The 17,848-nt window shown below is 38.9% G+C and overlaps 3 protein-coding genes across 3 annotated transcripts in view; 2 read left to right on the forward strand and 1 right to left on the reverse strand.

Annotated features, from left to right (window-relative positions):
- abca5 (ATP-binding cassette, sub-family A (ABC1), member 5) overlaps positions 1 to 5,964 on the forward strand; it is a 78,499-nt gene extending 72,535 nt beyond the window's left edge. The window contains 3 exon segments of the mRNA XM_052032985.1: positions 24 to 103; positions 2,260 to 2,315; positions 2,574 to 5,964. Coding sequence (XP_051888945.1) covers positions 24 to 103; positions 2,260 to 2,315; positions 2,574 to 2,675 — 238 coding nt within the window. The 3' untranslated portion in view covers positions 2,676 to 5,964.
- Positions 5,965 to 7,492: 1,528 nt separating this feature from the next.
- On the reverse strand, positions 7,493 to 13,090 carry LOC127579960 (uncharacterized). Its single transcript, XM_052033059.1, has 4 exons — positions 12,953 to 13,090; positions 11,266 to 11,430; positions 10,087 to 10,249; positions 7,493 to 9,941 (listed from the first exon to the last, which is right to left on the reverse strand). The coding sequence occupies exons 3-4, from the start codon at positions 10,160 to 10,162 to the stop codon at positions 9,214 to 9,216; spliced, it is 804 nt and encodes a 267-aa protein (XP_051889019.1). The 5' UTR covers positions 10,163 to 10,249; positions 11,266 to 11,430; positions 12,953 to 13,090; the 3' UTR covers positions 7,493 to 9,213.
- Positions 13,091 to 13,313: 223 nt separating this feature from the next.
- The window catches only part of lrrc45 (leucine rich repeat containing 45), a 47,104-nt gene continuing 42,569 nt past the window's right edge, over positions 13,314 to 17,848 (forward strand). The window contains exon 1 of the mRNA XM_052032936.1: positions 13,314 to 13,337. The gene's annotated coding sequence lies outside the window, so the exon portion shown is untranslated. The remainder of the gene's footprint in view (positions 13,338 to 17,848) is intronic.

Below are 17,848 nucleotides of genomic sequence, written 5' to 3' on the forward strand. Positions count from 1 at the left end.
CCTTCTGAACACTTGTATTGCAGTTTTGTTGCAATGATGACATACAAAATTCCCAAAGATGATGTGAAATCTTTGTCAAAAGCATTTTCGCAACTTGAAGAAGGTTAAAACCCATAATCATTGTCTTTGTGATGATATATTAATCACTGTGAAATGAGTTAAAAAATTGATCCATTGAATAAAGATGATTAGTGTTTGTTTTTCAGATTCTAGGTATGCTCAATGTTACTTGAATTCATTTGTTCGAAATAGCCTAAAAGGTGTTAGTGAGTTGGAAAAGATGGAATGAAATGTGGGAAATAAAGGTACAGAGGAAGTGGAATTAGAATCAGAAGAGGGGAGGAAAGGGAAAGAAATGTTAAGGTAAGATGGGGAGGGTATGGGGGTAAGAAACAAGAGGGGAGAAGGACTTGTGTTTGACTCAGAGGCAGTTGAGAGATGCTAACAGAAGCTTTTTCTTTGGCTGGGAGGATTGAGATCTAATTGTATTTCAGTTTGGAAGAAGAGTGGTTTGTCTCTCAATTGGTGACTTGAGGACTCTTGGGTCACTTTATCAAATTAATTCAGAATGAGATGGATTAAAACTTCTATTTTTTTCATTTGAGGTGATAGATTGTATTAGAGATGTGTTTTTTTTCTGGAACAATTTATGGGAAAGATTTTGAGTGGCAAATTTGAACTCCCTGCATGTTTAACAATGTTTTTCAGCTAGATTCTTAAGTTGTTGCAGATACCTTTTTTGCAGCTTCTGGGTATTTACTGGAAAGGGGCTAGTGAAAGGCAGCAGAAAACAGGAAGCAAATCTTGATGTTTTGAGGTTTCCAGACAATCATAATTGTTTAATAGTATTTTTAGATGAGATTAAATACTTTGTCATGTATACAAATTTTATCCGTTGTTAGAAAAACAGAAATGGTCTAATAAAATTACAGGGATTTTTATAGATTTAACATGATGACATTATTGGTGTGGTAATTTCCATACAATATTTAACAATCAGTGACAAGGCACTATATTAGACTGAGACAAATATACAGTTACCTTGATGAGATTGTTCAACAGCTGGTTGCCATGTTGATGATCCTTTCCTTTCACTAACTGCTAATAACTGATTCTATATTGCTACTTTATAGGAATTAGGATAATTATCCTCTGTTATGCCCCATCTTGTGTATACACTAAAACAATCTTAAATATTTCCTTTCTGTATGCAGGCAAGTTCCTTGGTTATGAAAGGGTTCCATTCCTGAGAAGAGTTCATAGTCCCAAATTTTTATGAGTCAGAAGTAAAACAAGAACAGTGTTTGGGAGAGGATCAAGTCACAAGCTGTGATGGGAGAGCGAGCAGGTGCAGGAAAAGCAGCTGCCAGCTAGCCTCGCTGACTCAGTGAATGAGCCTGCTCAGCGCTCCTAACTCTGCTCGGCTCGACCAGCCCAATTGTTGTGGGTTGGAGGGGAAGAGAAGGCACGCAGAAATGCCCCATTCTCACCCGGCAGAAGATGCCTGCCAACCCCACTGCAGCCAGCAAATCCAATCTTCAGGGAGGTGTTTTTGTTGGACTCATGAAGCACAGCTGATGACATACAACTCTCAGTGCTTGATGGTTTTTGTTTTCATTTGAGGTCAAGCACCTTATTTGTCAGAAAAGTGCTTATCACTTTTTTTTTCAAATTATATTATTTATAAGTAAATTTCTGCCTTGCGTGTCTTTTGGAATATTTTGTTTGGAAGAATCAGTTCACCATCCTGTTCTCGATAACTTAAGATGTAGTGCCTTTTGGTAGGCATGATTAAAGTATCATTTTTCTGTAGACTATTAAACCAAATGTACTATATGACTGACGTAATAGTACATAATTTGAGATGTTAAATGTGAGCATCAGTATATTCAACAGCCGCCTGTCTCTGTTTTGCAAGTCTTGCTGAAGAGATGCATTTAATTTTTCAACCTGTTTAATGCAAATGTAACCAAAAAAAATTTGGAATCTGTTTTTTCCAAATTTGTCACAGTATTAGGCATAAGCTTTCAATTTTTATAAAAATATTATTTACAACCTAAAAATTCTGTTCAGAGAGGCTGTAATTAAATATTGCTGCAGCTTGTCTCCCTATTAATCTACAACTCAAATGCAGTTAGAATAATTGAATTCCTGAGATTCATTCAAGGAGCTCACCTTTTGTGTTTTAATACAGTAAAATTGAGCCATCTCTAATTGAATCTGCATGTCCAGAAATAATGAATATATCTTTGCTTGCAGCTAAACACCATTATGACATAGAAGAATATAGTTTCTCACAGTCAACACTGGAACAGGTAAAATGAATTTGTCCCACATTCATATATAACAAAGGGTTACAAGATTATTTTCTAATTCCTATTTTCACAAATAATCTGAATTACTTTTCTGTTAAAATATCAATTATGAGACATGGTGGGGTGGATGGAGAGAAAAATACACAGCTTTAAATGGATGGGTAGAAGTTGCATTGCTTAGTATGTCTTAAATTTCAGTTGAATATATAAAACTTTATACATCATGTAATACTGAAAACTTTTATCGTATGGCTTTAGGTTTTCATGCAGTTTGCTAAAGAACAAGAAAATAATGAAGAGGATTATAAAGTTCTGAATACAAGCTTTCGATGGCAGCAACTTCAACAAAATGAATGTTAAGATGATTCAAAGTTGTTCTCTGCCTTATGACAAGGAAACCTCAATATGTTATTAAGCTGATGTTTACTAAATCAGATTTCCTGATTGTTTAATCCAGTAACATTTGGGATGAAGATACTGCACCAGTTAAGGCATGTGGTTGCAATAATCTGTTCAGCTATCTGGGAAGTAGTATTCATTCAGTCTAAGTGGTGCAGATAAAAGGAGATTGCAAAAGAAAATATACTGCTACATTTAAAAACTCTGAACCTGGAAGTGCTTTATTTATTTTCATTTAAGTGTAGTGAAGATCTTGATACATGTTTATATCTGACAATAACCAACCTGCATGTTTATTGTGCCAGAGATGTTCTCTAATATGATAAAATGATATTTTCTAATATATAAACCCTTGCTGTTTGTACCCCTCTCTGTAGCAATAATTCTCCACAAGGTGCATTGCACGAGATTCTTTTCTGTCCCTCAGATTTACCATTGGCTGATGCTTCCACATTTCAAATCCAGTCAGACAAAAATTAGGAATTTGTTTTTCTCAGGCTAAAGTTGACATTTTCCTAACAAAAGTTCGAAGGTCATTCATGTTTTAACTAAAAATAAGTAAATTTGTTTCCAGAATAATAGCATTGATTACAAATAATATTGTGATTATTATAGTTTGTGTACATAATACTTTTCAATAATTTTTGCTTCAATACACTTTCAAAGTTAAAAAGGAATGGATGTTGACCTGCATTATTATACATAAATTCAAGTTTTAAAGGTCAAATTTGTATAATGTATTTTTTTACACCATATAACTGCAAAGCAAATCATACAGACCAAATTTAAGTATACTTTCATAATTACAGGTTTTTATTGTTTCTGCTTTATAGCTAGTCTGTAGAAACTTAACCTGTTTAACCAAAGGTGTATGAAAAAAATCTTGCTTGGTGATGGTTATTGCATTTATGAATTCTTACTGATCTTAATCCATCCAGCAGAATCCACTCTGCAGCAGAGTTATGTATAACAATGCTAAGCTGTGTCATAGTGTTCTGTGTTGTAATAGCAAGTTGAATAAGGGGTTTTAAAAACAAAGCCACTATTCTGTTCCATTTGTTTTTGTTAGTACAAGTAGCTACACAATATTCACAGTAAGACAGTGAAAAGATTAATTGATGCAGTTTACCAAAACTGTTAATACTTTGTCCTGACAGATTTAAGCAACCATCGTGATATCAGTTTCACAAAAACTGCAGCACAATGTAAATAATTGCTGCCAGTTCACTAAGACAAAAAGCAAAGTTTAATAATACTTTTAGCTTCGGCAATCATATCTGAATTTTGAGTATTCAGCTATACTTTTTAAATAAAGACCAACTCGTACATCACAGGCCACTAAGATTTTATGATCACCTTGTGCACCTTTTGTATTTGAGTGTTTTATGCCTTTTGTAATTTGGAATCTTAAGTTCAAATGAGCAGTGTTTTGAGAAATTTTGGTTTTAATTTTGTAATTGAATGTGCAACTATTTCTTATAGCTGCCGGCAGACGTGGAAAATGTAATAACATGAAAAAGCAAACCAGTTGAGCCTGAGTACACCAAGATGTTCTGAACAATGTGATTCAAGTTACTGCTACTTAGGAACAGTGTGTACTGTAATTGTTAATTCTTAAAAGATGGTAACATAATGAGAGAGGTTGCATTCTTCTAAACTAATGCAAGCTATTGAATTTCATATGCCTTAAAATATTTGGACAATATCAGTTGTATTACTTGGCCATCTTGTTGAGTAGAGTGAACACATACACCTTTACTGGGAACAGAATTTTTTTAATATATGCACAACAAAGCTATTTTGGTATTTCTGTAGCTGCACATTTGCGTCCCAGCTGTCAAATAGTTTCAAAGTAACTCTCCCCACTTTTTTTTTCCAAAGATTATTAGGTTGAATTTTATAGTTGGAAAGGTTTTGATTTCATTGTAATACATGGATTTGTGAAAGTTGCAGTAGGTCAAAGTCAGATGAGTTTATTGATGATGTGTTAATCTTTACTTGGGACTGTTGACCCCTTTGAATAGCTGTGATCTATTTTCCCCTGTAGGTGCAGCAGCGTAGACTTTACAATTTTAGTTTTATCTTTCAAAGGAGTAAATAAGCAGTTACACTCTAGTTACTTTCATTTACTGATTGTAATTGTTTTGTTTGAAAATCAAAAAAAATGTTCCAAATCTGAAATAAAAATAGAAAATGCAGGAAACATTCAGCAGGTCAGGCAGCATCTGTGGGAAGAGCAACGGAGTTAACATTTCAGGGTTGATAGTCATAGACCTAACTCTCAAGTTTCCAGCATTCTGTTTTTATATTTCTGATTTCATTGGTTTGGTAGCATGTTAGCTTTTGTGCTTTACTACTTTTCCATCATGCTTCTGAGGGTATTATAATTGAAGTTACCACTGTGTGATCTTTTCTTAATATTGTTAAACATTCTTAACAGCATATGTAATTGATGTTTTTAATCACGTCTCATTACAAATGGGTTTTGTTCATTTTAATAGTTGTACTTGTTTTCATGTTCAGAGTACTGTTTTCAGCTTTCATTGTAGTTCCAGTGGATTAACTTAATGATTCTTTATATAGCATTGAATGTCAGAGTTCAGGATTCACACACAGTTTGTGAGATCTACCCAGTTTTAGATATTTAAAGTGTTATCAGTGTGTATAACATAATTACATTCTAGACTTTGTTAGTGCCTGTCAATAAAGAAAAATTACATTTAATTTTGACATCTCATTTAATCAAATTTTTTAAATTAAAGCTTTTTTATAGGGTAAACAGTTTGTTTTTGCAATTGTAGATCCAAAATTAAAGTGAGGCTTCCACTTTTTCAATCATGTAAAAGTTTAATCATATTAAACAAGGGTCACAAAATTAAAAATATTCCAGGTGGAATAATAAAACTGCCTATTTTATAAAAGTAAGGCATCAGAAAACTTGGGTAATAAACAAGATGGGTTGTATAGAGTGTTAAAAGAGGGTCCATAACAAAATGGATTTGAGTTAATACAGTGAATGGGGAAAATATGTAGTGTTTGCCTGGCTGAGGGAACTGCACCAGTGTATAATGTAAAGAGGTTACATCCAGAACATTAGAACAAAAACATGTTTGCTCATATACTGAAAATGCAAACAATTAAACCTGATCTTCAGATCTATAATGTGGAACATTCATTACCAAGAACAATTAATTTGTCTGTATTGCATGTTGTTAAATAATTATAAATAAAATAACAGCACTTGAAGAAATGTCGCACTTAATTCTTTTTCTGACCACGTGGGCACTGATGCAATAGACAACCAGATGCTGCCAGTGTCATTGAAGACAAACCACCCATCCCTGCTCTGCCCTAAGCCTGTTAATCAGAATGCGAGTCTCTATACAGTTTCCGAGTGGGGGAAAAATGCAACTTTGAAGAGAAAATTGCTGCCCTGATTGTTATGACTTGCTGTTGCATTGTCTTGGTCACAGCTCAATCATAGTCATACAGCATAGAACCAGTCCCTTTGGGCCACCATGTCCATACCAACCATGAAGTACCATTCTATACTAATCTCATTTTCCAGCAATTACTCCATAGCCTTCTATTGCTTTTGATTCAAAAACTCATCTAGATATTTAAATGTAGTGAGAATACCTACCACCAGCAATGGCAGTGTGTTCCAGGTTTCAGCTGGCCACCCTCCGGTTGAAAAGTTTCCTCCTCCGATTCCCTCTTTACCCTTACCCTAAACCTATGCCATCTAGTTTTAAACGCTTGTGCTATGAGGAAATATTTCCTACTTAACATGCCCCTCACAATTTAGTATACTTATATAATATCCACCTCAGTCTCCTCTGTTCCAAGGAAAACAAGTCCAGTATCTCGTCATAACTGAAATACTTCATTGCAGGCAATGGCCTAGTGAAATAAAAGCAGAAAAATGCTGCAAACACTCAGCAAGTCAGATAGCATCTGTGTGAACCTCCACTGCATCTTTTTTAAGTCCAATTACATTCCTCCTATACACTGGCAACCAGAATTGCACACAGTGCTTCTGCTGTGGCCTGACCAAATGTTTTATAAAGATGTACTATAACCTTCATGCTCTTGTATTCTGTCCCCTGCCTAATGAAGTATCCCATATGCCTTCCTTCAACCCCTTACACCTCTCTGTGCTGCCATCTACAGGGATCATTAAACTTGTATACAAAGATCCTCCAGCGTGCATCACCTCACATTTATCAAGAGTAAAATCCTTCTGCCTGTCTTAACAACTGATCAATATTGTCCTGTAGTCTGAGACTATCTTCCTCACTGTCAATACCACTACCAATTGTCATGTCAACTGTGACCTCACTAGTTACACCTCCAACATTCACATCCAAATTGTTAATATATATATATATATATATATATATATATATATATATACCAAACAGTAAAGATCCTGGCACCACTTGGCACACGGTTCCAATCACAAAAGCAATTCTCCATCATCCCTTTTTCTTATGACCAAGCCATTTTTGGATCAGGCACTCGTGGGGACCTTGTCATTCATTTTCAACTCACATACTTCTTTGAGCTTCCAAACTATGAATGACTTAAAATCTCTGGTTGGTTTGTGGAACATCTTATAAATCTTGCCAGTCACCTAGAAATCTGAAATCTTTTCTGCACTGCCAAGTTACACATTGATGTGTCTCATCTGCTTCTTCCCAAATGTTGCGGCTGAAAGAATCTTGTGATTACTATTATTGATGTCTGGTTTTATAATCTGATACCCAATTTCCCAAGCTCTCTTCAAGACCTATTATTTGTTCCTGCATCAGTGGGTTCTTGCATTACTTTGTATCTTGACTGGGCACATTTTTGATTGTAACGTACAGGAAGGCTGCACGTGGCTTCAGATTAAAAAGACTGCATATATACAGTGTCTTTCACATCCCTTTCAGAAAGTATTTTGCCATTGCATTGATCTGCAACCCTAATGTGAACTGGCCTAAATGCAGTAAACTGTAAATTATACTAGGCAGAATCAGATGCCATGCTAGGAGCAAAGGAGGGTAAGAGGTGATTTGATGGAGATGTACAAGATCAAGACTTGTTAATATAGCATTAACATAGGGAAGCTGTTCTCATTAGCAAATGAATCAAGGGACAGGGGACACTGATTTAACTTCTGTGGCAAAGTTGCAAGGGGGATATGAGGACAATCTTTACTCAGTCATTAGAATCTGCAATTCATAACTTTAAGGAAACAGTCAATCCATGCCTTTAAAAGGGAGTTGGATACAGGCAGGATATGAGGAAAGATTGGAACTGACAGGATTGCTCTACTTGCAGCCAGCAGAGATTCATTGGAGTAAATTAATTCCAAATCTTCAATCTCCTTGAAATGGAAGAATATACAAACACAAGACCAGAACTATATAGATAAAAACTACTGCAATACAGGTTGAAACTTGCCCAGCACCCTTGAGACCTGACTGGTGCTGGAACATAAAATTGCCCTCTGATCATCTTCCTCAAAGCAGAACTGTTCTACTTAAGTATGATAGGACAGTCGTGGGAAATGGAACCTGGAGGATTCCAAGAAATGTCTGCAACCCGAAGTTTCCACAAGTCAGAATTGCTTTTGGCTGAGATTGTAAAAGTTGCACTGCTTGATGGGTTAATTTGCTACATATTAGTATACATCTTAGTTGATTTTAGATTTCAGTTAGAACTCATTTATTAGTACAGATCTGTATTACAAATTCAAAACATGCTGGACCATGGGAGTTGCCCTAACACAGAGTTTCAACCTGCATTTATAAAGTTACATTTACAAGTATTAGGATAACATTACAGTCTTAACAAAGTGTACTTAGAGCAATTCACAAAAGATTAAAAATTAAACCATTAAAACTGTAACATTTGCAGAGTAGCCTTTTTACTGTTATGAATCAATACTTCAAAGTTTTTATTCCCTCCCCTGCCTCAAACATTTTTTCCAAGTTTTAGTTGGTTCTCAACTTTAAGTTTGAGCTGTAGTCTATATGAAGTTTAGTTATTTTTTTACTGAATCATTTATATTTAACAGAGAGTGAATGATTGCCTTATAAAGGCCATGGTTAATTCTAGTAAACAATTGGCAATGGCACTACAGAACTTAAACTAGATTACTACAATTCAGTGTCAGAAAGAAATACTCAAGTGGTAATTTAGAATTAAATATACATCCTCCTGAATTAAGCAGCATTTATATGTGGTGAATGCTTCTTGACATTAACACTGTGATTTTCATCCCTTTTGCATTTGATTAATACATATGTTAAATCTCACAATATTATCCTGCCTATTGGGAACATCCTGTAACTTCACAACAACGTTAATTGGGCTTGGAAACAACAGTTATAAAAGTTGTACTCTATTTGAGGTTGATATACAAGGGAAAAGGATGATCTCTACAACCAATGAACCAAAAGTTAGTTTTTAAATTAAATGTACCATAAATGGGTGTATTTTCCTTTCGTCAAATTACCTTGTGTTTCTGGTGCAGAGATGTGTGGTGATAAATTGGTGTGCGAGTATCAACTGGCTGTACTGCATTAATGCCACCGTCAGAGGGCACTTCCTCACAATAGGCAATGACCTGTGTGAATGTAGAGCACTGTGCTTCAATTAGATTTCTGAATCCCTCTGCCATGGATAAATGTAATTGTTCTCCCAGTGAACCAAAACCAGCCACTACTGCTTCTGTAAGTTTTGATCCCAAAACTTCCATACCAATACAGTGAGCATTCATAAAAGATGCTCCCACTGTGCCTATAGATTGCATAAGTGAAGTTTCAACTGCAGATGCTACCGGTGATGCCAACCGTTGGTCCAGTCTAACCATACCATCTTCTAAAGCAGTATGCATGAAGGCAAGTGACTGCTCAACACGAATCCCATGTTCTAACAACCTCCGTTTGAAAGCAGGTCCATTGAGATCTGTAACTGCATCCAGGCAAGTAGGGGCAACTATGATGCTGGGTCTCCATGATTCAACCATTGTTCCTTCATCACCCACCACCACTTCCTCCCATTCTTCACTAGTGCTCAGTGATTCACTTGGTGTTCCCTGATTCTCAGTCTTTATACCTCCAACCAGAGATGTTTCTGTGCTGGTTCCTGCTTCATGTAGGTTTGATAATTGACATTCAGATGGCTGTCGCTCTTCCCCTGACAGAATATGCAATCCACTTTGCTCTCTTTGTACTTTGAAGAAAGAAAATGATACATTGTGACTATCTATTTGGGTGCTGCACTAACATTTATATTAAATCTGGTTGCACACAATGAGTACAGATATGTTCATTTAATATTTTGTACTAAATATTAAAACATTTTTAAAATTACTTACTAATGTTTCTTGGCATAGTACCGACATCCACAGGTTGAAGACCTTCAAGGCTCTTTTTTCCAAACATAACTATCATATCATTTTCAAATTCTGTCAATATTTTGATATTCTGGGGACCACCGCCTGCTCCCTGGTGTGATCTTTGATTATACGCGAGTTTTTCCTGTAAGAGTATTAAGATCCAAGACAGTAATATTATTCAAGAAATGACATTCCCATGGTATATTAATCGCACAGGAAGAATTAGCCATTGACCCCCACGTATATACTCAGATGTTCGATGAGAAGATGGCTTTTCTGTAGCTTAAATCCATCCTGACTTTACACTATAATCCAAATTATTTTGTTATCAATAATCTTTCAGTATCAGATTTAAGAATCAATAATTGATTTAGCATTTGCAGAGGAAAGTTCTGAATTTCTACAACTCATGGGGTAGAAGCGTTTCCAAGCAGTTTAACTTTTAGACCATGTCTCCTTGTCTGAGACTCTCAACAACAAAGTCTCTTTTCCAACCAGTCAGTTCTCATCAAAAAAAAACAAATTGCTGGAGGAACTCAGCAGGTCAGGCAGCATCTTTAGAGGCAAAGGGATAGTCAATGATAGTCTGGCCTGCTGAGTTCCTCCAGCAATTTTTTTTTTGGGGGGTGGGGGGGAGGGGTTGTTTTGCTCCAAATTATAGCATTTGTTTTAGCATTTTCTTTGCAATGCTGAAAATTCAAAAAGTGTGTACTGTCACCTATCAAAAGAGTACAAGTCAATCATTCAGTAGCTACAGTTCAAACAAAATAAATTAGAGCACGCAAATACAGCCTCAAGCTGGCGGCTCTGTTTTAAAAGGGTTAGCTGATAATCAATTTACAACTTTAATAATGGACTTTAAAACAATATCAATACACGAGTACAAGGTGACAGTGACATTTGGTGATTAAAATGTGCATCATGCCAAGGCCAAAAATATTGAAAATTTAATCTAATTGCCCCTTTACCTTAGAACTTCCTAGGGAATTCAACCTTATTTTATTTAATCTCTTATAATTTAACCATTGGAAGTCCAGAAAACATCCTGATAAACCACCTTCCTTCCAAGGCGAATACATTTTCTTAACATCGGGACAAGAAATACCTGCAAGAACACAAGAAAAAGTAGCAGTAGGCTTTTCAGCCCTTCATACCTACTTCACAATCAATAAGATCACAGTCGATTATTTGCTTCAGCACCACTTTCCCTTGATTCCCGTAAGGTCCAATTAGTCAATCTCTGCCTTGAATATACAGGAAGTCCTCAGGTTACGAACGCCCGACTTACGAACGCCCGTACTTACGAACCAACCTCTGTAAAGCCTATTATTTAAAAAAAAATCGAGTTACACACAATGGTTCGTACTAACGAACGGGTGGACTACTTTGCGCGATGCTCAAAACACTGCGCATTATTATTATTACTGCATTATTATATTTAGGATGTTTTAGGTAAAATATATACTATATACTAAGACAAACATTTGACTAATTGACGCTAGATGTGAACTGTACATAACTGTTCCAACTTACATACAAATTCGACTTATGAACAGATTCAAAAACGGAACTCGTTCGTAACCCAGGGACTTCCTGTACTTAGTGACCGAATCTGTGGAGTCCCCGCGAGGAGCTAAGCCCAAAGATTCTCTGAGTGAAGAAATTTCTTCTCATCTCAGTCCCAAATGGCCAACCCCTAGCAACAACTTCTGGTTCTCGACGTTCCAGCCAGAGGAAACATTATCACTCCATCTATCATCAAACCCCAAGACAATATAGGATGTTTCAATGAGACCACATCTCAGCCTTTTAAATTTAATATAGGCCCAGTCTGCTTTATCTCCCCTCAGAGGATAACACCTGGTGAACTACCACTTACGCAAATATTCCACTGAGACCTCCACTCTTGCATCCAAATCCTTTGGCAATAAAAGCCAAACTGTTGCCTTTTGTAATCGTTGCTGTATCTGCATGTCAATGTGATTAGTGTCAGGTCTCTCTGAACAACACCTCGGCGTTTAAACAATACTCCGCCTTTCTATATTTTCTACCAAAGTGGATGACCTTACATTTTCTCCAATATTTTTCAAGCACTATTACATTCATTTCGGCCGTCGTTTTTTCCCTTGAAGTCTCTCACAACCCAGATTGCCACCCAACATTATCGGCAAACTTGGGAAATACCACACAAACTTTATGGCCTAAACTATTTCTTTGCACAACTGTGACAAAGCTTCAAAAACCATTTGGAAGGTGGATCTCCAGATTAAAAAAAGTCAACTTTCCATTAGCATTTTCTTTTCCGTATGTGTCCAGGGCGTTTTTTTATGATGTTTATACATGAAACTTCCATAAGCCCACCCACTCCTGCAGGTTTAATGTTTGTTAAAACAGTGGTGCAAACTTCCTCCAGGTCACTTGCATTCGGGGCTCCCATATGAACGACAACGGTGCACCTTGCCTTTCTGCTTTTCTTCAAGTCGTGAACCTTCTTGCGGACTTCCTCCCAGGTCCTGCGGGTGCCGGAGACCGTATTGACTCTGTCGGTAACATACTGCCAGGCATCCCGCCGCCTCTGCATGTCAGCAGGCTCGCCTCCCCTCCCCTCCCGAAGATATCCTCCCGCCTCTCCACCACTGCGTCCATCAGCACGCACAGGTCCCGCTTGCTGAAACGTGCCTTACGAATTCTCTGGTCCGACATTGCCGTCTGCACTTGCTTTCACAAAGAAAGAAAAGTTTGTTGCTGAACTTTACAGGCTGAAGTGACCCAGGAATAACGGTTTCAGGGACGAATAAAAATCCCAACAATCACTGCCAGGGCCACTTGGGTGACTGACATTTACCGCTAATCAGATGGCGCTGTCGCATTCTGCATGTCATTTAACGTTAAAACCGTATAAAACATCCACTTTTCATCATTGGATTGCTTTTCCGTTTACTTTCTTCGAAAGGGTGAAGACAACCCTCGACTTCAGTGCTTGGGATGGCGCTCTGGCTCTTTTCCTTAAATCCAGTCTTCGGTTGATTTGATGTGACCGGCCCGGCAGCGCGGTGCACGCCGGGTGTTGTAGTCCAATCTCCAATCAGCGCGGTTCTGATACACGCGGTCGGCACTACAGCTACCAGAATGCCCTTCGAGAAGGGTCGGCCCTTCGCATCCCACAATGCTCTGCTGCCTGGATACGGCCCCCCCCCCGTCAGGCGGCGGGGCGCAGCGGCCGTGCCGGGGTAAGTGGCAGCGGTGAAGTTAGCGCGGTTCATGTACATTATCCTGATCACAAACACCCCTGTGCTCATGTCAGGTGGCCTGTTTACTCCCATCCCCCCACCGCCGCCTCAACAAGAAAAAAAAGCAACATAGGTCGCTAACGAGTGAATTGATGCCAAGTGACGGAGGGGCGATGGGCAGCGTTGCCGCGCTATCCCCCCGCCGTGCTGTGCTGACAGGACGGTCGGTGGCTCCCTGAAACCTCCCGTCGCTTTCCGCATTGTGGTACTTTGCAGGTGTTTAGAACCAGTTGTGTGAAAGTAACTGCACCGTGTCTGATGGGGTTCAGTAGCGTCCAGCTCCCTTGTTAGATTTATTAATGTTACTAAGGTACTGTGCAGTTTTTACGGTTGTTGTTGTGCTTCATCTGCTTCCGACTTATGGACCTTCTACCAAGTGTGTGTGAGTGCTGGATTCGCAGTGTGTCGATAGTTCTTCCTTCAATTTACGAAATTCTTTGATCTGAACCATTCTCTCTGTAAAGGTGTTTTGATCTGCCGAGTCTTCCAATAGCCGTGTGATTTTGCAGTCCTCTTTCCTTTGCTGAACGTGTACTATTTCCCTCTTCTTTGCGCTATCTATTTGGGACTAATGGCTTTGGACGTTTTTGGCGCCGGTAAGGCCGCTATTATAAGTCCGTTAAAAGTCGCACAGCTTAATCCATTGAGTCCTGACGCAATTTAACGCATGCAACTCGGTCCTGTGTTTGTGAAGTACGAAAGAAACCAGAGAATCTATTCCAGAAACGTATGAATCTTTATATTTAGCGAGGAGGATACCCAGAAAAGATTAATTATTTTAAAAATGGTTTAAGTGTAATAAATCTAGTCAAAAAGAAAAGCTTACAAAAGGTACAGAGAGCTAGGTAACGTTAGATATCTGGAAGAGTATAAGGCTAACAGGAAGGAGTTTAAGAAGGAAATTAGGAAAGCCAGAAGGGGACGTGAGGAGGCCTTGGCGGGCAGGATTAACGAAAACCCCAAGGCATTCTACAAGTATGTGAAGAGCAAGCCGATAAAATGCGAAAGAATAGGGCTTATCAAGTGCAGCAGTGGGAAAGTGTGTATGGATCTGGAAGAAATAGCGGAGGTACTTATTGACTACTTTACATCAGTATTCATTACAGAAAAAGATCTGGGTGATTGTAGTGAGGACTTGCAGCAGGCTGAAAAGCTTGAGCATGTGGATATTAGGAAAGAGGAGGTGCTAGAACTTCTGGAAAGCATCAAGTTGGATAAGTCGCTGGGACCGGATGAGATGTACCCCAGGCTGCGGGAGGCGAGGGAGGAGATTGCGGAGCCTCTGGCGATGACCTTTGCATCATCAATGGAGACGGCAGAGGTCCCAGAAGACTGGAGGGTTGCGGATGTTGTTCCCTTATTCAAGAAAGGGAGTAGAGATAGCCCAGGAAATTATAGACCAGTGAGTCTTACCTCAGTGGTTGGTAAACTGATGGAGAAGATCCTGAGAGGCAGGATTTATGAACATTTGGAGAGGAATAATATGATTAGGAATAGTCAGCATAGCTTTGTCAAGGGCAAGTCCTGCCTTACAAGCCTGATTGAATTTTTTGAGGATGTGACTAAACACATCAATGAAGGGAGAGCAGTAGATGTAGTGTATATGGATTTCAGCAAGGCATTTGATAAGGTACCCCATGCAAGGCTTATTGAGAAAGTAAGGAGGCATGGGATCCAAGGGGACATTGCAATGTGGATCCAGAACTGGCTGGCCCACAGAAGGCAAAGAGTGGTTGTTGAAGGGTTGTATTCTGCATGGAGGTTGGTGACCAGTTGTGTACCTCAGGGATCTGTCCTGGGACCCTTACTCTTTGTGATTTTTATAAATGACCTGGATGAAGAAGTGGAGGGAAGGGTTAGTAAGTTTGCAGATGACACAAAGGTTGGATGTGTAGTGGATAGTATAGAGGGCTGTCAGAGGTTACTGCGGGACATAGATAAGATGCAAAGTTGGGCTGAGAAGTGGCAGATGCAGTTCAACCCAGATAAGTTTGAAGTGGTTCATTTTGGTAGGTCAAATATGATGGCAGAGTATAGTATTAATGGTAGGACTCTTGGCAGTGTGGGGGATCAGAGGGGTCTTGGGTTCCAAGTCCATAGGATGCTCAAAGCGGCTGTGCAGGTTGACTCTGTGGTTAAGGCGGCATATGGTGTATTGTCCTTCGTCAATTGGGGGATCGAATTTAGGAGCCAAGAGGTCTTGTTGCAGCTATATAGGACCCTGGTCAGACCCCACTCGGAGTACTGTGCTCAGTTCTGGTCACCTCACTACAGGAAGGATGTGGAGGCCATAGAGAGGGTGCAGAGGAGATTTACAAGGATGCTGCCTGGATTGCAGGGCATGCCTTATGAAAGCAGGTTGAGGGAACTCGGCCTTTTCTCCTTGGAGAGACGGAGGATGGGGGGGGGCACCTGATAGATGTTTATAAGATGATGAGAGGCATTGATCAGGTAGATAGTCAGAGGCTTTTCCCCAGGGCTGAAATGGTTGCCACAAGAGGACACAGGTTTAAGGTGCTGGGGAGTAGGTATAGAGGAGATGTCAGGGGTAAGGTTTTTACTCAGAGAGTGGTGAGTGCGTGGAACGGGCTGCCGGAAACGGTGGTGGAAGTGGAAACGAAAGGGTCTTTTAAGAAACTTTTGGATAGGTACATAGAGCTGAGAAAAATAGAGGGCTGTAGGTAAGCCCAGTAATTTCTGAGGTAGGGACATGCTCGGCACGGCTTTGTGGGCCGAAGGGCCTGAATTGTGCTGTAGGTTTTCTATGTTCTATGTGACGATTGATATCTCAATTGCCAGGCTGTTTTCTTCGGTGTCCTTTACGAAGGGGTAGAAATTTCCCCAGCCTTCAAATTGGGAAAGCTGCAAGGCATTGTCTTTGGTGCCCAAACAAACTCTGTTGCCTACCCACTGACTCGGTCCCTCTCCGTAGCAACTGAACTAGATTGTTGGGAACTTTGGTATCAAATTTCCACCCAGAATTTAATTTTGAAGGTCATATCCATACGATAATGAAATGCACTTGTTTCATCCTCTTGCTCACCATCCTTACTGTGCTAACGGATCTATATTGGCTCCTGATTAAACCTTGATTTTAAAATTCTCAACTTTCTTCATATCCCTTTCTCTGTAATTATCTCTAACCTCAGAATTTTCAGATATGTGTGCTCCTCCAATTCGGTTCTCCTGCAAAGCATTTTTGTACAATCTTAGTACATTAAAGGTACTAGATAATGAAAGTATATCCAAAGTATATGTTCAAGATATTCTAGGTGAAGCCTCACCAGGGCTTTATACAATTCCAGTAACACATCTTTGTAAATAGTTTGCCTTCCTAATTATTTGCTGAACCAATTAACTTAGATTATTGCACAAGTACAGCCTAGTCCCTCTGAATACTTGTTCCTTTCACCACTTAAAAAAATACTCTGCCTTTTTATCTTTTTTCTAAAGTGGATGACCTCACATTGTTCCTCATATTTGCCATGTCTGTCCCATTCACTGAGTCTGACTATGTCCTGCAAAGCCTCATTGCATCCTCTTCACAACCTACACTGGCGCCCAGTTTTGTATCATCAGCAAATTCAGACCTATTACATATGGTGACCTTAACCAAATCATTGATATAGATTGTGAACTGCTGCATCCCAGCACTGAACCTATGTTTTCTATATATTAACCAATCTACTTCACTTTACCCACAATACTGCATTTTCTAGTTTCTTTAATAATATCATGTGGCACCTTATTGCAGGCCTTCTGAAAGTCCAAACACAACCTTGCACCTTAAAAGAACTATAACAGATTTATCAAATATAATTTCCATTTCATAAGTCCATATTCACTCTGCCCATTCTTATCACTTTGTAAATGCTCTGTCACCTCTTCCTAAATAATAAATTCTGGCAATAGTACATAAAAGAGCAAGATGATGATTAGGGAAAGGGCACATAAGTAAAGGCATAGGATATGGGGTGAGGTTCTTAAAGTATTGTGACTTTTTCTGCAGAAGAGGGCGATGAAGCCAGTACAGGCCGTTCCCAGATTACATAAGCGTTCTGTTCCTGAGAACTGTCCATAAACCAATTTTGTTTTCCTCCGTAAGTCAGAAACAGACAATTTCGATGAGGGTCAAATAACATGAGCATTCATTTATTGTCTTCCCCGACGTAGTAACAATGGTACAGAATCAGAATGTCCCACATCCTATAGCTAGTTTCAATGGCCTTAAAGTATCCATGGATGTTACATTGTTGAATAAAGTATTTTAAAAGTGTCAATAGAAGAGATTCCCTTGTAAGTTTCCAAAACAAATCTCTAAATGGCATCCAGCTGTAAACTAGCAGCTGTATTCTTAAAGACCATGGTATCTGTTTGATTACTGCAAGAGGTTACATGTAAACACTTTTTTTGGGTTGTCCTTTTTAATTAACTAGCTGCTACCCCTCTTC

Source organism: Pristis pectinata, chromosome 18 (assembly GCF_009764475.1).
Source record: "Pristis pectinata isolate sPriPec2 chromosome 18, sPriPec2.1.pri, whole genome shotgun sequence".
NCBI lineage: Eukaryota > Metazoa > Chordata > Chondrichthyes > Rhinopristiformes > Pristidae > Pristis > Pristis pectinata.

Excerpts from the sequence above, each read along its gene's own strand:
- LOC127579960 (XM_052033059.1), bottom strand. The coding sequence starts at position 10,162 with ATGATAGTTATGTTTGGAAAAAAGAGCCTTGAAGGTCTTCAACCTGTG. Across the intron at positions 9,942-10,086 it reads TACTATGCCAAGAAACATTA|TACAAAGAGAGCAAAGTGGA; the intron begins GTAAGTAATTTT and ends CTTTCTTCAAAG.